Raw genomic sequence first — 23,705 nt, forward strand, 5'->3', positions numbered from 1 at the left:
AAATTAACCCTTATTTTAAATACTGTAAAGAAAGAAAGTCAGAATTGCTGATTTTTTATAAACGCCTCGCCTAACCTAAACCTAAACTGCAATAAAATGCATTAAAAACATGAATTTCAAAGTGGTATCAATCAAATGTCATCTCGCCACAAAAAATAGAAATAACTCATATGCATATATAAAATATGTACAGTATACAAAAATATATAAATATGCACATTTTACTCTTCGCCACGACAGCACCCACTGGAGGTAGCGCATCTGCCCCATAGGAACAGGAAACCTACAGAGAGATAAAAGGGGCGGTCCGCCTCGCCTCCTCAGTTGTGGTTTCCTGTTCCTAGGGGAACCCCAGGAAGAATCCTACTAGACATACCTGGGCCAACACACGCCGCCTGTGTGGTATCGAAAGGAACGGAAGGGGCTGCGGTCCGGAGGCAGCGTCGGGGGTGTTTCCATTAGACGGCTCCCCCTCGCCTGAAAAGGAGCCAGAGCGATGACCAGGTCTGGGAAGGGCCGCCCGGTCTCCCTCTTAGGAGCACCCCGCCGGCAGACATGGAGCTCCGGGCTGCGGCGCCAGTCTCTGCAGCGGCTCCAGGGAAATCAGGAGCTGCATACTGGTAAGAGCGCCAGTGGCGTGGAGATCGGCGCTGCGGCCGGTGGCTTTCCGGCCAGGGGACGCGGGCCAGCATTCACAGCGGGGCCTGCGCATGCACCGACTGGGTGAACGCTCCGACCCCGGAAGTAATGGGCGAACTTCCGGGGTAGAGGTACAGCGGCAGCGCCACTGCGCAGGCACGAGGCCTGACCCGGGAATACAGGAACTTCCGGGTTAGATAAAGAGGGAAAAAAAGGGGCTATTTAAAACGAACCACCGCATGCAATAGGCGGTGGAAAATGTCATCCCCAGGAGAAGCGCATCCTCCAACAGGGGACTCGACAGGGGCCGGTACCTCCCGAGACTGCTCCGGCAGGGGTTCCACGGATAATGCTCGCAGAAGTGACGCAGCAGAAGCAAGATCCAGGAATGTACCTCAGCCATCTGATCCGGTACCGTAAGCTTCACTGGGTGAGTATGCAAAAGACTCTACCTATTAAGCTGACCCGCCCCCTTTTTCTTTTCTCGCCATGTCTCCCCTCTTTCAGGCAAAGAAAAAAGAAAAATCAAAACACAAAGAATGTGCTTTATGCGCTCAGTCTCTCCCTGACTCCTACCCCAAAAAACTCTGCAAACAATGCATTAGGGAGACCAGACAGGGATCCGCAGTATCATCTAAGGACATACGGACCATCATTAGGGAACAACTACAGGCTATCGCCCAGGCTAGTACTCCCTCAGAGGGTAGGAGTAAGAAACAAGTAACCCTCAGCTCAGATTCGGAGGAGGAACATGAGAGCCTCAGACTCCGCACTCTCATCATCATCATCATCATCATCATCATCAATATCAATATCAATATCAATATCAATATCAATATCAATATCAATATCAATATCATCATTCAATCATCATCATTCAATCATCATCATTCAATCATCATCATTCAATCATCATCATTCAATCATCATCATTCAATCATCATCATTCAATCATCATCATTCAATCATCATCATTCAATCATCATCATTCAATCATCATCATTCAATCATCATCATCATCATCTCATCATATCATCATCATTCAATCATCATCATCATATCATCATCATTCAATCATCATCATTCAATCATCATCATCATCATATCATCATCATTCAATCATCATCATCATCATTCAATCATCATCATCATCATTCAATCATCATCATCATCATTCAATCATCATCATCATCATTCAATCATCATCATCATCATCATCATTCAATCATCATCATCATCATCATCATTCAATCATCATCTCGATCGTGTTTTCCCCTGGATAGTGTTGATAACTTGGTCAAATCCATAAGTAACACTATGGGGTGTGAGGAGACACAGAGCGCTCAAACCACACAAGATATGTTTGCTGGTTTGGCGGAGAGGAAAAAGAAAGCTTTTCAAGTAATACCAGCAATTAAGACCCTGATAAGGAGGGAATGGGAGAAACAAGATCAGAGAAGTTTCCTCCCATCTGACTCCAAAAGAAAATACCCATTTAGTGACGACGAGCTCCTAAAATGGACAAAAATTCCCAAGGTTGACGCTGCTGTAGTCTCCACCTCTAAGCAGTCTACTCTTCCAGTAGAGGATGCAGGCCACCTGTCCGACCCATTAGACCACAAAGCAGAATCATCGCTAAAGAGGTCATGGGAAGCAACTACGGGCATTTTTAAACCAGCAGTAGCCAGCACATGTACCGCCAGATCAATGCTTGTATGGGTAGATCAATTTGACCAACAAATTGAGCAGAAAGTGTCCAGGGAAAAACTACGTGCCGCTATTCCATTAATCAGAGGGGTGGCAGCCTTCATGGCAGATGCATCTGCAGACACCCTACGCCTAGTAACAAGATCAGCGGGTCTTGTGAATGCACGCACAATCAAAATCTAAGATCTGCGCGATCCCCTGTGAGGGTGAGTTCCTCTTTGGGAAAGCCCTAGATGACATACTCACCAAAGCTAAAGAAAGGAAGAAGGCTTTCCCTGACTTTTCTATCCCTTTGTATAGGAGAGCCTTTAAAAGACAGCCATTTGGAAAGAGGAGGCAAACAAAGATCTACCAGATGGGCCACGAAAGAAGAGAAGCAAAAGGGTACCATGTTCAGAAGTTCAGGATTCTGAAAAGAGAATGAATACTGAACAACCAGTACCCCCAGTGGGGGGGGGGGGTAGACTGAAACTTTATTCTCCAAAATGGGAAACAATAACATCGAGCTCGTGGATTTTAAAAATAATCAAAGAAGGAATAAAATTAGAATTCCTTCATATTCCCCACGACTCATTTATTATAACCTCCCTTAAATCACCAATACAACAAAAAGCCCTCGAAATGGAAATTCGGAGTCTACTATCCAAAAGGGTCTTAGTAAAAGTCCCAGAGGGACAAGAGGGTAGAGGGTTCTACTCTCCTTTTATTTTTAGTTCCCAAGCCCGATGGCACTTTTAGAACAATCATAAATCTAAAATAGCTTAATACGTTCATCAAAAATTATAAATTTAAAATGGAATCGATCAGGTCCACCATTAGGCTTCTTTTTCCGAACTGTATGATGGCAGGCATTGACTTGAAAGATGCTTACTATCATCTCCCTAATCATGACAGATATCAAAGGTACCTAAGGGTCGCAGTAGCAGTCGAAGGCAAGATCCGTCACTTTCAGTATACGTCCATGCCCTTCGGTCTCTCCACAGCACAGAGAATCTTCACCAAAGTGATGCTGGAGGTGATGGCCTATCTTCGTCAAAAAGACACCTTTATCGTATCTTACCTAGATGACTTCTTAGCTATCGGGAACTCGATCGCCCAGTGTACTAGACGTGTGGCTGATATGGTTTCATCTTTGCAGGATCTAGGCTGGATCATCGACTTTCAGAAGTCCAGACTTGTTCCGCTCTCCCTCCAGTCGTTTTTAGGGTTCCAGTTAGACTCTACGACTCAGAGGTGTCTACTCCCTCAGGTAAAAATTTTGCTCATTAAGAATAAGGTTAGAGCAGCAATGGACAGACCACGCATGTCTCTGAGAGAAGCAATGTCGCTATTAGGGTCGCTCACCTCCTGTTCCCCGGCGGTTCAGTGGGCCCAATATCACATCCGCACACTGCAACACCAGATCCTCCAAGAGGACAGACGGCAAGGCGGTCACCTCGAGAACAAGATAACCCTATCCCAGGAAGTCTTGACTTCTCTAGAGTGGTGGCAAGATAGTAATCATCTAACCGCGGGAGCTCCATGGGTAATATCACCATCCCATACTTTAACCACCGACGCTAGCCCCCACGGCTGGGGAGCCCATATGGGGAATAGCTTCTGTCAGGGGAGATGGAGTAAGGAGGAACTACAGTACTCCTCTAATCTAAAGGAGCTGATGGCAGTAAATCATGCATTAAATCATTTTATTCCACAGCTCCAGCGGAAGCATGTCAGGAAACCTATCGGACAACACCACCACAGTAGCATATGTAAACAGACAGGGAGGTACTCTATCAGAGACTCTGATGTCTTCCGCAGCAAAAATCTTAAGCTTAGCCGAAAATTATTTGTTGTCCCTTTCTGCCCTCCACAGCAAGGGAAAAAACAACCAAGAAGCGGACTTCTTTAGCCAACATACACTTCGGCAGGGGGAGTGGCGCCTCAATCGCCACGTCTTCAAGGACATAGTAGCTCTATGGGGCAGCCTCAAGTGGACCTTTTCGCCATGAAAAAGAACAGACATTTGCCTCCCTGTCCTTGACGTATCATCCAGACATACTAGACGTCCTCCAGGTCCCATGGAGATTTGACCTAGCATATGCCTTCCCTCCGATAATTCTTTTACCACAGGTCATTCGGAAGATCAGAGAGGACAGGGCGAGGATAATTTTAATAGCACCGTTCTGGCCCAAGAGACCATGGTTCTCATGGCTACGAACCATGTCAATATCAAATCCTTGGGTCCTCCCTTTGATCCCAGACCTACTCTCCCAAGGGCCTTTTTTCCACCCCCAGGTGGACAGTCTACACTTGATGGCGTGGAATTTGAGAGGCAGCTACTAAGATCAAGAGGGTTTTCCGAAACACTAATTGCTACGCTCCTACAGAGCCGGAAGCAATCTACTACCCAGAGTTACACAAAAGTACGGAGAAAATTTCTGCAGTTCCATACAACCTCTCATTCCACAGAAATTCCGATAGTACCGATCTTGGAATTTCTCCAAAAAGGAAAAGAACTGGGTCTGGCAGTAAATACATTGAAAGTCCATGTGTCTGCATAGGGGGCACTCTACGGCCATAATATAGCAGGAAACAAATGGGTGTCCCGATTTATTACAGCTTGTGAACAAATGGCCCCCATTCACATACCTAGAATCCCTTCTTGGGACTTAAACTTGGTCCTAGACGCCCTAACGGGAGCCCCTTTTGAGCCAATAGACACTGTATCCCCAAAACACTTGTCACTCAAAACGGCCCTCTTAGTAGCACTAACATCTGCTAGGAGAGTTAGCGACATTCAAGCCCTATCCATAGATCCACCCTTCTTACAGATATATCAGGATAGGTTAGTTTTAAAACCAGACCCCTCATACCTTCCTAAGGTATCAGCAAAATTCCATAGATCACAATAGATACTTCTCCCCACTTTCTTCAAGGACCCCTCCACTCCTGAAGAACACAGATTTCGCACCCTAGATGTTAGGAGAACTGTCTTAAAATACATCGAAAGATCCAGAAGCTGGAGGCAGTGTAGGGCTCTGTTCATATCTTTCCAGGACTGTAAAAAGGGGTACGGAGTCACTAAGAGCACCTTATCCCGATGGATCAGGGATGCCATCCGATTAGCTTACTCCGCGAAAAACAAAGATCCTCTGGAGAGCATCAGAGCACATTCTACAAGAGCAATGGCATCATCTTTGGCTGAGAGGGGAGACGTTCCAATCGAAGCCATATGTAAGGCGGCAATCTGGTCAACCCCTTCTACCTTCTATAATCACTATAGACTTGACCTCTCATCAACTTGTGACCTAAGCTTTGGCAGGACTGTCCTTGGCACGGTGGTCCCACCCAGGTGATGGTCTCTGGAATCTCTCCAGTGGGTGCTGTCTTGGCGAAGAGTAAAAAGCCGGATTACTTACCGGTAATGCTCTTTTAACGAGTCCATGACAGCAGCCGCTCACTTCCCTCCCTATGAAGATAATAACGATAAATACACCGCATATTAATAGTGTATTTCTTAAATATAAAGTAAATAAAATTAAAATGCAAGAACGTTGCCTAACCTTTGGCGGTCCTCCTGGTGCTCTGAAATACAACTGAGGAGGAGAGGCGGACCGCCCCCTTTTATCTCTCTGTAGGTTTCCTGTTCCTATGGGGCGGATCCGCTACCTCCAGTGGGTGCTGTCGTGGACTCATTAAAAGAGCCTTACCTGTAAGTAATCCGGCTTTTTGTTAATATATGTGAATCAGTCGCCCTCACCCAGGGCAGAGGGGTACTCGGTACTGGGCCCGTGGAGTTCAATGGGAGATGTCACAGTAGCTGTGACCCGGTCCGTGGCCCTGGGCGTCCATTGTAAAAGGGGAATGTTAAATGTGTGGATGATGATTAAAGTTAATTAGTGAATGATTTGTGACGCCACCTGTGGTGTTCGGTAATAAAGATGTTAAGCCGACGCTGCAGGCAGATCCTCTGGGACAGATGGTGTGGTGCAGCTGTGGGGAGGAGGACTCCCAGACAGTGAAGGGTCAGGTGCCCAGGGGACCGCCATCAGAGTTCCTGAGGGAACGATGCTGGGAGGACAGTAAAAGAAAAGACTTGACTGAAGTTGTCAGGGAAACAGGGGGCGGGGCAAGCTTAACAGGAGCAGGGGGGGTGCTGAAGTGGCAGTTGAGAGAGAGCCAGACAACAGACAAGAAGTCGGGTGAGACAGAGGACTGAGGGACCGAACGGTATGTTGTGGAGAGACCGACAGGGCCCTGTGAAAGGAAAGCTGCGGACTTACCGACTAGGGACACGTGAGAGCCTTGCACCAGCGGTTGCTCCCCTCATACGGACGCATACAGCCCCCCCGCTGTTTCCCTCCATGCTGTGACAAGTCCACGACCTCCACTGACCGCTGCGACTAAAGACCATTCCTTTACAGCGGTCAGGACACTGCCCCCCTGCCTTCTCCCACAGCTGCGACCCTGTCATCACCGACCCCAGGGGGCGCCACCTCACTACAGGCGGCAGTAGGGGCCCCTTTGCTAAGGGACCCTGAGCAGAGGTTGGTGAACGGTTATATTTAGAGACTGCGTCATGACTCTGCTGTGAGACGAGAGTCGCAAGGGGACGCCTGTTGCGCCCATCGGCAGAGTTTCTTCAAGGCCTGTTGTGCCCCACCATCATCGTTTTCTTCAGGGCCTGTTGCGCCCCACCGTCATCGTTTTCTTCAGGGCCTGTTGCGCCCCACCGTCATAGTTTTCTTCAGGGCCTGTTGCACCCCACCATCATCGTTTTCTTCAGGGCCTGTTGCACCCCACCGTCATCGTTTTCTTCAGGGCCTGCTGCACCCCACCATCATCGTTTTCTTCAGGGCCCGTTGCGCCCCACCGTCATCGTTTTCAGGGCCCGTTGCGCCTCACCGTCATCGTTTTCTTCAGGGCCTGTTGCGCCCCACCGTCATCGTTTCTTCAGGGCCTGTTGCGCCCCACCGGCATCGCTTTTTCAAGGGTCTGTCAAGCCCAGTTTCACCTCGGAATATCGAGGCGTCAAGGCAGCCGCATCAGCGATCTCTACGCGGCCACGCCTGTGATCCGGACAGACCCCTGGAAAGATAAGTGTACTATATGAGATAAGGACCCCCCCAGTTTGGTCATACGTGGCCTATAGCAACCGGGCAAACCGGGTAAGTCGCATGCACCATAAGAAAAGTGTTGTTAGGGTTGTTGAGTCCCTGCGTGGACTGATTGTTTACATTTGTTGTTAGCTCAATATAGCCCCGCGGCTACAGTTTTATAGAAGTTTATTCCAGAAACCACACTGTCTCGTGTCTCATCACTGCATCCTGCAAACCTGCTAGGACTCTACACTTGGCATAGTCGGCAGGATGCAGTCTCCGAGCACAGACAGTGGTGCCCCAGATCAGGGTAAAGCTGTAAACTCTACAAATGAGGAGGGTCCCTGTACCAGCATATCATTGGGGGCCATGCTGAACAACCTGCCTAGATTTTCCGGCTCCAATACTATGTTATGGAGCTGGACAGAGCGGATGCGGGGGCTCTTCCGGATGCACCCAATGACCCCTGATCTGGAGGCCGAGGTGGCACTCATGGCACTGGACAGGGAGGCGCGGAGGTCAGTGATGTTGAAACCTCCAGGGCACCGTAACACTCTTGAAAGTGTTACAGATAGTAGAACAGACCCATGGGGCCCCTACTGATGTGGGAGAATTAAGAACCCGTTTGTTTAGTCGGATGCAAGTAGAGGGGGAGACGATCACATCACAGAGTATATGAATGTCCTCCAAGAATTGCATACGGCTATAGAAAGAAAGGACGGGGTAGGGGCAGGACCTGTTGACATTACCCTGCGTGACCTACTGGTGACTGGTTTGCGAGATCCATTAGTCAAACAGGCACTGTGGGAACAGATCAGAATGAATCCCCGTGAAGACTTAATAGCTGTCTACAAATATCTAAAGGGCTGTCACATTGTAGAAGGATCAATTTTATTCTCATTTGCACAAGGAAAGACTAGAAGCAATGGGATGAAACTGAATGGGAGGAGACACAGATTAGATATTAGAAAAAACTTTTTGACAGAGTGATCAATGAGTGGAACAAGCTGCCACGAGAAGTGGTGAGTTCTCCTTCAAAGGAAGTCTTCAAACAGAGGTTGGACAGACATCTGACTGGGATGATTTAGCGAATCCTGCTTTGAGCAGGGGGTTGGACCAGATGGCCCAGGAGGTCCCTTCCAACTCTACGATTCTATGATTCTAAGATTTTTCAGAGTCCGGCACGTGCTCGGCAGCAGGGGATAGCGGTCCCCGTGGGAAAGTCCGAGGTGTGGAGGCCTCCGTGAATGTAGTCGAGGAACCTCAGTGGGTGGAAGAGATGAAGCAAGAACTGAAAAGTATTGAGGGCGAGTTGGCTGAAGTAAAGGGAAGAACCGAGTCCGGGACTGGACGACCTAGCTGTAACCCTGGCTCCTGGGGATCACGCTCCCCGCGGGGTGGTCAGCCTACACAGGCCCGGTGTTTTGAGTGTGGAGAACCAGGCCACTTTGCCCAAGAGTGTCGGCGGCATGGGAGATACCCACCCCGGCGGCCATTAAACTAAAGGGCTCCGGGCTGGGGGGACGCCGCTCGGAGCCGAAAACCACAACTAGGGGTGGTGGAAGTCCCGAAGATTTGGTAGCAAAATGTCCGGTGGTTTGGGCAGAAGTGGAGGGCCGGGCTGTCCGGTGCCTGGTGGACACGGGGTCACAAGTAACCACTATGCCTGCAACGTACTTTCAACAGAACTTCCCGGAAGCAGCCAGGCCTCAGTGGGGGCCCGTGATCAGACTAGTAGCTGCCAACCAATTGCCAGTCCCAGTTGCCGGGGTGGTGTGGGTGCAAGTGACGCTGTGCGGTAAATCCCTTGGTCGCAGAGGGGTGGTACTGACTCAAGGAGAAGCTGATAAGCAACACCCCGTCACCCTAGGCATGAATGTTCTACGAGAGTTCGGCAACCAACTGCTCAATGACACTACACAGAGGATTCTTAAGCAGTGGGGTTCTCGCACAGCCCAGGGACAGGTATTCCAGCAGCTGGTGCAGGGAGCACGGGTACATCAGGACCGCCAGGAAGGCGAGGCTCTGGGTAAGGTCTTCACGCCAGCGACTCCCCTGCTTGTGTTACCTCTTGGACAAACTGTGGTGGCCCTGCCCATTCGAGCCCCGATACCCTTGGAGGGTGTGGAGGTGCAGGTGGAGCCGTGTCACTCAGAGCGCTTGCCTCCTGGCATACTGGTGGCCCGTTCCCTGGCTACTGTGCAAAAAGGAGCCGTCCTGGTGCGCTGCGTCTACCTTGAAGACTGAGATACCGTTCTGAAAGCTTGGACTGTACTGGCCAAACTAGTAAGGCCTTTAGAAGTGCTGCCAGCCCCTGCGGTTCAGTTACGAGTACACCCCTAGGATCCTTGGGAAGTAACAATACGAACCTTACAGGCCCACAAAGTCTCGGCACAAGAGAGGGCCGAAATATTTTGGAGCAGATGCGGGCCGAGCTTTCTGGATTAACTGCAGCCCAGTTTTCACAGATAAAAACATTGCTGGGACAGTAGCAAATACTTCATGGTAGTCATGAGGACGATTTTGGGTGTACCACCGCCATCACTCATGAAATCCCCACAGCAGGAGCGGCCCATATCCGGGAATGATATCAACAGATTCCGCCACAACTCTATCAAGAGGTGAAAACTTTGCTGGCCCAAATGCTGTGAAAAGGGGCGATACGGGAAAGTCAAAGCCCCTGGGCGGCCCCAATCGTGTTGGTCTGGAAGAAAGATGGTACACTACGATTCTGTGTGGATTATCGTAAACTGAATGCTTGCACTATTAAAGACTCCTACCCACTGACCCGCATAGAAGAATCTCTGTCCGCCTTGGGGAAGGCAACATATTTTTCGACCCTGGACTTGGCCAGTGGGTACTGGCAGGTTCCCATGTCAGAGGAAGATAGAGCCAAGACGGCGTTCATATTGCCCATGGGACTGTTTGAGTTTAATCGGATGCCGTTTGGGCTGGCTAACGCCCCTGGGACCTTTCAGAGATTGATGGAGCGGTGTCTGGGAGATCTCAATTTTGAGGCTTCGTTGATCTATCTGGACGACATCACCGTCTATGCCGCCACCTTTGAGGACCACCTGAAGCGGTTGGGACAGGTACTCAGCAGGTTGCAAATGTACGGGTTGAAGGTGAAGCCTCAGAAATGCCACCTATTTCACTCTCAGATTGAGTGTCTGGGTCATGTCGTTTCAGCGGAGGGTGTGAGGCCATCCCGGGAGAAGGTGGCTGCTATCCAGGAATGGCCTACCCCTGAGACTGTGAAAGATGTGCGGGCTTTTCTGGGGTTAGCCGGATATTACCATCGCTTCGTAAAGAATTTTGCATGTCGAGCTCGAGCCCTGCACGACCTGCTGAAGGGGGCTCCCGCTGGGGCCAATGGGTGAAAAATCCAGTGGCAACACCCTCAGGAAGAGGCCTTCTGAGACCTCAAGGCTGCGCTCTCGGATGCCCCAGTGTTGTCTTATGCGGATTTCTCTCAACTGTTCATCTTGCACACTGATGGGAGTCTTCACGGGCTGGGGGCTGTGTTGTCACAGGTTCAGGATGGCCGGGAGAGAGTGATCGCATATGGAAGTCGCTCACTCCATGACTCTGAGCGTAACCCTGACAATTACAGCTCTTTTAAGCTGGAGCTCCTCGCAGTGGTGTGGGCTATGACGGAGAGATTTGCAGAGTACCTAGCCGGCTCCGAGGTGGTAGTGCGAACTGACAACAACCCACTGGCTCATTTGGAAAACGCCAAATTGGGGGCTCTGGAACAACTATGGGTGACCCGGATGGCGAAGTATAAGATTATCTACAAAAGAGGGGCCGAGAATATCCATGCAGACGCCCTCTCCAGGATTCGACATACAACTCCAGGGCACAATCGAGACGAAGAATTGGAAGGAGAGGAAATACCGTTCGCTCTCCCTGCTACCGTGCTCACAACCGACAATAAAAAGATATCTTCCTCTGAGACCTCAAGGGGCATACTGGAACAATCCCGGGATAAGTGGATACAACAGCAACAAGAAGACGAAGAGGTTGGCCTTCTCAGGACATGGGTCGCCGCTGGGCAATTACCCACTGACTCTCAATGGCAAAATTTGACCCAAGACCTGTTGCTTATGCTGCGACAATGGAAGAGGTTGGTTATCTGAAAGGGATTATTGTATCGTAAAATAACATCACAAACAACCTCAATGACTGGCAGGTGGTTACGCCAGGAGCCCAACTCCACGTACTGGCTCGGGAGGCTCACGAAAAAGGGGCCCATTTCGGAACAAAAAAAACTTTGCAATGGCTGCGACAGAAAGCTTACCACCCGTGCTTGCCGGCTGTTGTGGATGAAATTTGCCAGACCTGCCGCTGGTGTGAACTAGCCAAACCTCCCGCTCAGCGAGCCGCAACACAGACTATTGTGACCTCAGCACCCCTTGAGTTCCTGACGGTGGATTATCTGACCATTGGACCTGCATTTCAGGGATACGAACACTGTCTCGTTATGGTAGATCATTTCACCAAGTTCGCTGTGGTCACCCCCACTCGGGATCAGACTGCAGAGTCAGCTGCCTCCGCAATTTGTAGAAACTTTATACAAGTATATGGCTGTCCTCAACGAATACATTCTGATCAGGGAGCATGTTTTTTGGGAAAAGTCATGGAAGAATTACATCACCTCTATGGAATTGACAAGTCCTGGACCACACCGTATCACCCGCAAGGGAATGGGGCTTGTGAACGATTTAATCGGACATTGATTCAGATGTTGCGCACTCTGGAGAGTGACAAGAAGGCCCGTTGGCTCGAATATGTTTCCGAATGAGTTTGGGTCTATAACAATAGGGTACATCGAGTGACTGGCTATACCCCCTATTCCCTGTTTGGGCGAGAAGGTAAAGGGATCATGGTGGTGGAGTTAGACCCCAAAAAGCCTCAGCCCTGGACTGGAGTGTCGTCTTGGGTCCGAAATCATCGCCATCGGCTGCAAACTCTTCACCGGATTGTACACACCAAGCTCTGAGACTGGGAGCACCCAGGGAAGAATGTAACCCCGCCTCCTCACCTCCAAAGTGGGGACCGGGTGCTTGTACTAGATCAACGCCCCCAGAACAAACTGGAGCCGCGTTGGGAAGAAAGTCCTTATCGGGTCTTACGCCGTATCCATCCTGACGGACCGGTGTACGAAATACGACCTGAAGAGGATGAAACACTGCCCACTCATGTTGTGCATCGTAATATGTTACGCCCATGTACTTCCTCCGACCCGAAGCAACCGGAGCCTATCCCGTCGACATCTGAACCGTCTTCCGTATGTTGGGACCTGGATGACGACTAAGATGGTCTCCCAGGACCCGGAGGCCCTCCACTCAGTAATGAATCATCTGACACAATTGGCCCACCTGCACCAACCAGCCCACCGATGTCCACCACCCCAGACGACTCTACCCCAGTTGAACTTAGACGCTCCGAACGGCAACAGTCGGCAAACCCCCTGAACGATATGAGCAAGATCAATTCATATGGCAACGAACATTGAAACCCCTACAGACCGAAATCAATAGACTAAAGCCCTTGCCCGAGGACTGGCGAGCTTACAGGGTGGGGGAGTGTGGGGAGGAGGACTCCCAGACAGTGAAGGGTCAGGTGCCCAAGGGACCGCCATCAGGGTTCCTGAGGGAACGATGTTGGGAGGACAGTAAAATAAAAGACTTGACTGAAGTTGTCAGGGAAACAGGGGGCGGGGCAAGCTTAACAGGAGCAGGGGGCGTGCTGAAGTGGCAGTTGAGAGAGAGCCAGACAACAGAAAAGAAGTCGGGTGAGACAGAGGACCGAGGGACCGAACGGTGTGTTGTGGAGAGACCGACAGGGCCCTGTGAAAGGAAAGCTGCGGACTTACCGACTAGTGACACGTGAGAGCCTTGCACTGGCGGCCGCTCCCCTCATACGGACGCATACAGCCGCCCCCGCTGTTTCCCTCCCTGCTGTGACAAGTCCACGACCTCCACTGACCGCTGCGACTAGAGACCATTCCTTTACAGCGGTCAGGACACTGCCCCCTGCCTTCTCCCACAGCTGCGACCCTGTCATCACCGACCCCAGGGGGCGCCACCTCACTACAGGCGGCAGTAGGGGCCCCCGTCTGGTTTGCTAAGGGACCCTGAGCAGAGGTTGGTGAACGGTTATATTTAGAGACTGCGTCATGACTCTGCTGTGAGACGAGAGTCGCAAGGCGACGCCTGCTGCGCCCATCGACAGTTTCTTCAGGGCCTGTTGCGCCCCACCGTCATCGTTTCTTCAGGGCCTGTTGCGCCCCACCGTCATCGTTTTCTTCAGCGCCTGCTGCGCCCCACCGTCATCGTTTTCTTCAGGGCCCGTTGCACGCCACCGTCATCATTTTCTTCAGGGCCTGTTGCGCCCCACCATCATCGTTAATTCAGGGCCTGTTGCACCCCACCGGCATTGTTTTTTCAAGGGTCTGTCGAGCCCAGTTTCACCCCGGAATATCGAGGCGTCAAGGCAGCCGCATCAGCGATCTCTACGCGGCCACGCCTGTGATCTGGACAGACCCCTGGAAAGATAAGTGTACTATATGAGATAAGGACCCCCCAGTTTGGTCATACGTGGCCTATAGCAACCGGGCAAACCGGGTTAGTCGCATGCACCATAAGAAAAGTGTTAGGATTGTTGAGTGGACTGATTGTTGTTTACATTTGTTGTTAGCTCAATATAGCCCCGCGGCTACGGTTTTATAAAAGTTTATTCCATAAACCACACTCAGTCTCGTGTCTCGTCACTGCATCCTGCAAACCTACTAGGACCCTACACAGCAATGATGTTGTGGCCCTCCACAGGTAGGGCAGTAGTCCCAGGGCAGTGTAGGTGAAGAGATAGGGAGGAGACATTAGATGGTGCGGTGTCAGGCACAGCGATGTAGCAGTGCTGAGTGTGTTGGCGCAGGAATAAGTGGAGGACACCAGGGCATGTAGTTCCAAAGCTTTACTCAGTCTGTTGTGCATACAGGTGCCCGCATCCATGCTGTGTCCTCCAGGTCCGGAGCTCAGCCAACCTCAACGCAAGATGAAGTACTCCGTTCCACCACATGTGCCTTTTCTGAACGTCTCCCTCCTTAGCGCTCGTAGTGAAGTACTCACAGTACTGAGTTACACTGGAGTTCCTCCTTTCAGATGTTCTTAGAACTCTACTTGTACGGCAGACAGCTGTAGCCTGCTTCGGGGACTCCTTGCTACTAAGTCCTGGCTCACTCTTGTTGCTGTTGTGCCCCCAAGTCTTGTGTGGGAATAAAGTGGTGACAACTTCTATTCCTCCGGTGTCTGTCGCAGGACCATTAGTATCCATACAACCTCGGGGACCGGACCCCGGCCATGCGCTTAGAACTTGAGGAAGGGCTCTGCTCTAACCCTAATCCTTAGTTCTCTTCTTCTCCTTACGTTCCGTTCAAATCAATCTTTCTTATGGAGAATTAGGCTTTCTGAATATCTCTTTCCTGTGCCAGCAGACCCAGGTCACTGAGGTCTGCTGCAGCACTTCCTTTATCTATCCCACTCAAGGGATCTTCTCTCTGACTCCTCGTCAGACTGACTGACCTAGTCCTAATAATCTCCCGCTCTCTTGTGCAGACTAAGCTCAACCCACCTCCCAGCACTCTTCGTGTTCCAAGCAGGGAGCCACCAAAGGTGCTTTGCTACACTACTATGTTGTGTGGGATGCAGGTGTTGGAGTGTGGTCAGGTGTCTCCACCTTACCTGGATGGTGGGGCTCCACACCTCAGGAGGAGATGCAGTACCTCTGTGGCGACTGAACCCTCAGGGGCGCCACATATGCATATGTAAATACATACTGTGTGTAAATGTATTTTTATTATATATACATATACAGTGGGTACAGAAGTATTCAGACCCCTTTAAATTTTTCACTCTTTGTTTCATTGCAGCCATTTGGTAAATTCAAAAAAGTTCATTTTTTTTCTCATTAATGTACACTGTGCACTCCATCTTGACTGAAAAAACCCAGAAATGTAGACATTTTGGCGAATTTATTAAAGAAAAACAGAAATATCACATGGTCATAAGTATTCAGACCCCTTGCTCAGTTTTGAGTAGAAGCACCCTTTTGAGCTTGTACAGCCATGAGTCTTCTTGGGAATGATGCAACAAGTTTTTCACACCTGGATTTGGGGATCCTCTGCCATTCTTCCTTGCAGATCCTCTCCAGTTCCATCAGGTTGGATGGTGAATGTTGGTGGACAGCCAATTTCAGGTCTCTCCAGAGATGCTCAATTGGGTTTAGGTCAGGGCTCTGGCTGGACCAGACAAAAATGGTCACAGAGTTGTTCTGAAGCCACTCCTTTTGTTATTTTAGTTGGGTGCTTAGGGCCATTGTCTTGATGGAAAATGAACCTTCGGCCAAGTCTGAAGTACAGAGCACTCTGGAAGAGGTTTTCATCCAGGATATCTCTGTACTTGGCTGCATTCTTGTTTCCTTCAATTGCAACCAGTCGTCTTGTCCCTGCAGCTGAAAAACACCCCCATAGCATGATGCTGCCACCACCATGTTTCACTGTTGGGATTGTATTGGGCAGGTGATGAGCAGTGCCTGGTTTTCTCCACACATACTGCTTAGAATTATCACTAAAAAGTTATTTTTGTTTCATCATTAGAGTTGAGCATTCCGATACCGCAAGTATCGGAATTCCGATACCGACATCCGATATTTTTTCAATATCGGGCGTCGGAATCGGAAGTTCAAAGTTGATTGACAGCCGAAATGACGTCATCATGATGCGCGGTGTGTGCGCATCATGATGCGCCGTCATTTCGGGCCTTCCGGGGGGGGCTGTGCCGGTCTGCCGGGGGGCTGTGTGGACTGCCCGGGGGCTGTGCCGGCCTGCCGGTGGTCTGTGCACCCTGTGGGGGTCTGTACCGGCCTGCCGGGGGGCTGTGCCGGCCTGCCGGGGGGCTGTGCACCCTGTGGGGGTCTGTACCGGCCTGCCGGGGGGCTGTGCCGGCCTACCGGGGGGCTGTGCTGATGTCCGGGGCTCTGTGCAGGCATCGTCCGATGGGACTACAAGTCCCAATGGGCGATGCCTGCTACCATGACAGTGATTGACACATTAGCCAATGATGGGACAGTAGTAGTCCCATCATCCGGCTAATGTGTTGTTAAAAAAAAAAAAAAAATACTACATACATACTACATACATACTACATGCATGCTACATACATACCACATATATACTACATGCATGCTACATATATACTACATGCATGCTACATACATACTACATGCATACTACATACATACTACATGCATGCTACATACATACTACATGCTACATACATACTACATATATACTACATGCATGCTACATACATGCTACATGCTACATACTACATACATACTACATGCATGCTACATACATACTACATGCTACATACTACATATATACTACATGCATGCTACATACATACTACATGCTACATGCATGCTACATACATGCTACATACATACTACATACATACTACATGCATACCACATACATACTACATGCTACATACATACCACATATATGCTACATGCATGCTACATGCATGCTACATGCATGCTACATGCATGCTACATACTACATGCTACATGCATACTACATATATACTACATGCATGCCACATACATACTACATGCTACATACATACCACATATATACTACATGCATGCTACATACATACTACATGCTACATACATACTACATACATACTACATGCATGCTACATACTACATGCATGCTACATACTACATGCATGCTACATACTACATGCATGCTACATACTACATGCATGCTACATACTACATGCATGCTACATACATACTACATGCTACATACATACTACATATATACTACATGCATGCTACATACATACTACATGCTACATACATACTGCATGCTACATACTGCATGCTACATACTACATGCATGCTACATACTACATGCATGCTACATACTACATGCATGCTACATACTACATGCATGCTACATACTACATGCATGCTACATACTACATGCATGCTACATACTACATGCATGCTACATACTACATGCATGCTACATACATACTGCATGCTACATACATACTGCATGCTACATACATACTGCATGCTACATACATACTGCATGCTACATACATACTGCATGCTACATACATACTGCATGCTACATACATACTACATGCTACATATATACTACATGCATGCTACATACATACTACATGCTACATACATACTACATACATACTACATGCTACATACATGCTACATGCATGCTACATGCATGCTACATGCATGCTACATACATACTACATGCTACATACATACTACATATATACTACATGCATGCTACATACATACTACATATATACTACATGCATGCTACATACATGCTACATACATGCTACATACATGCTACATACATGCTACATACATGCTACATGCATGCTACATGCATGCTACATGCATGCTACATGCATGCTACATACATACTACATGCTACATGCTACATACATACTACATGCTACATACATACTACATACATACTACATGCATGCCACATACTACATGCTACATACATACCACATATATACTACATGCATGCTACATACATACTACATGCTACATACATACTACATACATGCTACATGCAATACTACATGCTACATACATACTACATATATACTGCATGCTACATACATACTGCATGCTACATACATACTGCATGCTACATACATACTGCATGCTACATACATACTGCATGCTACATACATACTGCATGCTACATACATACTGCATGCTACATACATACTGCATATATACTACATGCATGCTACATACATACTACATGCTACATACATACATATACTACATGCATGCCACATACATACTACATGCTACATACATACCACATATATACTACATGCATGCTACATACATACTACATGCTACATGCATACTACATGCATGCTACATACATACTACATGCATGCTACATACATACTACATGCATGCTACATACATACTACATGCTACATACATACTTCATATATACTACATGCATGCTACATACATACTACATGCTACATACATACTACATACATACTACATGCATGCTACATACATACTACATGCTACATACATACTACATACATGCTACATACAATACATTCATACATACATAGACATACAGTACATATAACATAGAGTAACATACTTACCAATACTTGTCACATTGTTCCCCGAAGCCATTGTCTTTTACGGAATAAATATTAACATAACAAACCACAAAAATACTCACCCATGATCCGAAGCAGTCCACGAGTGTGTCCCACGACGATCTTGGGTAGAGAACTGCAGCATCAGCTGATGCTGCCGCTCTCTACGGGCTGCAGGAATCCAATGACGGAAGGTAGGTATCCTTCTGCACTGTATTCCTCCGCCACTTAAAAAAAAAAAAAAAAAAAAGTCCCTAGTCTCACTTTATGGTAAAAGCTGTGTGGGAATTTTTACATTTAACACGGATGATGGGACTACTACTGTCCCATCATTGGCTAATGTGTCAATCACTGTCATGGTAGCAGGCATCGCCCGATGGGACTTGTAGTCCCATCGGACGATGCCTGCATGGACCCCCGGACATCAGCGCAGCCCCCCGGCAGGCCGGCACAGCCCCCCGGCAGGCCGGCACAGCCCCCCGGCAGGCCGGCACAGCCCACCGGCAGGCCGGTACAGACCCCCGGAAGGCCCGTACAGACCCCCGAGAGGCTGTACAAGGGCAGCAAAGGGTTTTTCCAATTCCGATACCGGAAGTCTCATAGACTTGAATGGGACTTCCGGTATCGGCATACTTTTTTTAAAGATCGGCCGATCCATTCCGATCCGATATTTTGAAGTATCGGACGGTATCGCTCAACTCTATTCATCATACCAGAGAACATTATTTCTTGTAGTCTTGGGAGTCCTTCGTGTGTGTGTGTGTGTGTGTGTATGTGTATATATATATATATATATATATATATATATATATATATATATATATATACACAGATATACACAGTATATATATATATATATATATATATATATATATATATATCGCTTTGCTTATATGGCAATATCTTAATCCGTAGCACTTTACATACAGGTGCATCTCACAAAATTAGAATATCATCAAAAAGTTAATTTATTTCAGTTTAATATGAAATGCCTATATTATACAGTCATGGCCAAAAGTTTTGAGAATGACACAAATATTATATTTTCACATGATCTGCTGGCCTCTGGTTTTTATGTGTGTTTGTCAGATGTTTTTATCACATACAGAAATATAATTTCAATCATATTATGAGTAGCAAAAGGTTATATTGACAGTTAGAATGAGTTAATGCAGCAAGTCAATATTTGCAGTGTTGACCCTTCTTCTTCAGGACCTCAGCAATTCTCCCTGGCATGCTCTCAATCAACTTCTGGATCAAATCCTCACTGATAGCAGTCCATTCTTGCAAAATCAATGCTTTTATTTTGTCTGAATTTGAAGGTTTTTGTTTGTCCACCCGTCTCTTGATGATTGACCACAAGTTCTCAATGGGATTAAGATCTGGGGAGTTTCCAGGCCATGGTCCCAAAATCTCTGTTTTGTTCCCTGAGCCATTTAGATATCACCTTTGCTTTATGGCAAGGTGCTACATCATGTTGAAAAAGGCACTGTTGATCACCAAACTGCTCTTGGACGGTTGGGAGAAGTTGCTCTTGGAGGACATTCTGGTACTATTCTTTATTCATGGCTGTGTTTTTAGGCAAGACTGAGAGAGAGCCCATTCCCTTGGCTGAGAAGCAACCCCACACATAAATGGTTTCAGGATGCTTGACAGTTGGCATGAGACAAGACTGGTGGTAGCGCTCACCTGGTCTTCTCCGAATAAGCCGTTTTCCAGATGTCCCAAACAATCGAAAAGGGGATTCATCAGAGAAAATGACTTTACCCCAGTCCTCAGCAGTCCACTCCCTGTACCTCTTGCAGAATATCAGTCTGTCCATGTTTTTCCTGGAGAAAAGTGGCTTCTTTGCTGCCCTCCTTGAGACCAGGCCTTGCTCCAAGAGTCTCCGCCTCACAGTGCGTGCAGATGCACTCACACCTGCCTGCTGCCATTCCTGAGCAAGCTCTGCACTGCTGGTAGCCCAATTCCGCAGCTGAAACACTTTTAAGAGACGGTCCTGGCGCTTTCTGGTCTTTCTTGGGTGCCCTGGAGCCTTTTTGGCAACAAGGGAACCTCTCTCCTTGAAGTTCTTGATGATGCGATAGATTGTTGACTGAGGTGCAATCTTTCTAGCTGTGATACTCTTCCCTGTTAGGCCATTTTTGTGCAGTGCAATGATGACTGCACGTGTTTCTTTACAGATAACCATGGTTAACAGAAGAGAAACATTGATGCCAAACACCAGCCTCCTTTTAAAGTGTCCAGTGGTGTCATTCTTACTTAATCATGACAGATTGATCTCCAGCCCTGTCCTCATCAACACCCACACCTGTGTTAATGGAGCAATCACTGAAACGATGTTAGCTGGTCCTTTTAAGGCAGGGCTGCAATGATGTTGAAATGTGTTTTGGGGGCTAAAGTTCATTTTCTAGGCAAATATTGACTTTGCAAGTAATTGCTGTTAAGCTGATCACTCTTTATAACATTCTGGAGTATATGCAAATTGCCATTAGAAAAAATGAAGCAGTAGACTTTGTAAAAATTCATATTTGTGTCATTCTCAAAACTTTTGGCCATGACTGTACAGTCATTACAAACAGAGTGATCTATTTCAAAACCCAAAGTCATTATCTCAGTAAATTAGAATAATTAACAAAAAATACCTGCAAAGGCTTCCTAAGTGTTTAAAAAGGTCCCTTAGTCTGTTTCAATTGACTCCATAATTACGGGGAAGGTTGCTGACTTGACAGATGTCCAGAAGGCAGTCATTGACACACACCACAAGGAGGGTAAGCCACAAAAAAAGCTGGCTATTCAGAGTGCTGTATCTAAGCATATTAATGGAAAGTTGAGTGGAAGGAAAAAGTGTAAAATACAAAAAACAGCTTACCAGAGCCTTCACGATGATACCTTGGGATTAGCCCAGCACCTCGCACAGATCCAGGCAGAGCAACCTAGAAAGTGCAATCAAAAAATGGAAGATATCCAGCGTAGAGTGAAAAGGTTAAAAATTAACTTTTATTATATACTTACTTTAAAAAGATAGAGAAAATATTCGATATATTCATAACAGCAGGCATGGACAATATGTAGGCAGATCAACATGTTTCGACGTATGTCTTTGTCAAGATTCCCATTTTCACTGGGTTTTTGGCTCTTGACAGGCGACATCGTGCTTTGGAGGCTTGACCAGCACAGAGCGCAGATCCTGGCTCTGACCAGTGTATGGATTGCACGTCATTGCACGTCATCGGTGTCCCCACAACTCTTTCATGTCTTTACTAGTAATAGTCTTTGCATATGGGCCCAAAGGACCTTTTGGTCCTTCTAGACTTCAGGGCCCTTGTGCGATTGCAACCTTTTCACATATTATAGTTACGCCCCCGCTAGCAGGATATGTTGCTTGATCTGGTTGCTGTATTATGTAACATTAGATTGTATAACTTGACACCCTTCAGAAGTTTTGTCTAGAGTCGGACAGTTGTATTGTGTTGATAGGTAGGATGTGCGTTGTAGTGTTTGCTTATGAAAATTTAATCTTGTATGTTCAATTTTAGGTTGTTCAGTCAATTCAGCCCCGAAGCTTTGATTTCATGAGCCCAAGAATTGTTGGCAAAGATGGCAAGGTTATAATAGAAGACGATGTTGACGTGTCAGTGGAGGATCTTATTTCTGAGGATGAAGATGAGGAAATTGATATATCAATCCTGAGTTCAGAGGTAACTATTGCCTAATGTTACTCAAGTAATGCCCCTGCATAAACTGCCTCAGTAATGCCACTCAAATCCAAGAAGGGCACAAAGAGAAATACTATGAATCTTTTTCCTAATCTCCATTATTCCATGTCCAAGGTATAAGTTGGCGGTGTCGCTATGGTGTAACGGTTCTTTGATCTATCTGGTTTCCATCAGTGCATGTGTACAGGCTTATATGTATTTCTGGAGGAACACTTGGGAGGCAGCCTCCAGCAGTTTTCTGTACGATCTCTAAAGCTGTCTTCAGTTCGCACACGTCTCTTAATCTTACAGGATCTCTTGAGAAAAATTGAAGAATTGAAAGAGAAGCTGATGTCTGAGAGGCAAAACAAACTGCTGCTGGAAATGCAGATAAGAGAAGAGATGGGGGAAGCGATGTATCAGCAGATGGTACAGCTTGATGAGACTTGGAGGTACAAGAGGGTTTTTTTTCCCCCTCAATAATGTTTAATGCTATGCGAGCGGCAGATGTTATCATAATTCCATGTAATAATGGAAAAACCAACATTTGTAAACGTCACCAATACTTACATGTACTTATCTCTGATGCCGTACTGCCAATATATTCAGACATGCTGCCAAATGAAATCACCTTTTGCTCAATTTCTAGCCATAATGCAGTCTGCTAATATTGTAATGGGCAGACATTTGCAGCTTAGCATTAGTATGGCATGCTATAGGGCAGAAATTTTATTGTGATGAAGTTACTGAAATGTAAAAATATTTTTTACATATGAATGATTACTTTTTTAATTAAGTTTCATTATATAATCTTCATTCTGTATTTGACCTTGATACATTGTTTGCAGCCTGCTCCTGTATGTGAGGTCTGTCTGTTCAGGGTGCTGTTGTATTCAGTATCAGTCTAATTTTAGTTCAGCTTAATTTCTGGAGTGATGGTCTCTTCTACAACTCATGAAGGATTATATTTTCTTCCAGAGTAAGAAAAGAACAAAGACCCGTCAGGGTCGAAACATTGCATCATGGCAGATAAAGTCTTCATGAAATTCTTAATCACCCGGATGGAATGCTGTTCTTTTCTTACTCTAGCAATTGGGACCGTAACATGGCCCATACTGCCGGTATAAGGTTGTGTGAATAGCCCCAATGGGTGGCATATAAGGATTTGGGTTTCTGGCATCGGCTCTAGTTTTCATTGGAGTAGATAACAGCTGGCTCTCATTGCAGATGGCATTGACACAAGAGTTGTGCCTGTAGCATCTGCAGTGGGAGCCAGCTGAAATACCTGCATCTACTGGGATCATATCTAGGTTTTGATGCCA

At 47.2% G+C, this 23,705-nt stretch overlaps 1 protein-coding gene across 1 annotated transcript in view; it reads left to right on the forward strand.

Annotated features, from left to right (window-relative positions):
• Nucleotides 1–23,705, forward strand: part of LOC141097006 (kinesin-like protein KIF20A) — a 72,140-nt gene that overhangs the window by 19,079 nt on the left and 29,356 nt on the right. The window contains exons 13-14 of the mRNA XM_073583980.1: nt 22,225–22,386; nt 22,696–22,835. Of these exons, the coding sequence (XP_073440081.1) occupies nt 22,225–22,386; nt 22,696–22,835 (302 nt within the window). The remainder of the gene's footprint in view (nt 1–22,224; nt 22,387–22,695; nt 22,836–23,705) is intronic.

This window comes from Dendrobates tinctorius, unplaced genomic scaffold (assembly GCF_039654945.1).
Source record: "Dendrobates tinctorius isolate UK_male_01 unplaced genomic scaffold, ASM3965494v1 ptg000082l, whole genome shotgun sequence".
Taxonomy (NCBI): domain Eukaryota; kingdom Metazoa; phylum Chordata; class Amphibia; order Anura; family Dendrobatidae; genus Dendrobates; species Dendrobates tinctorius.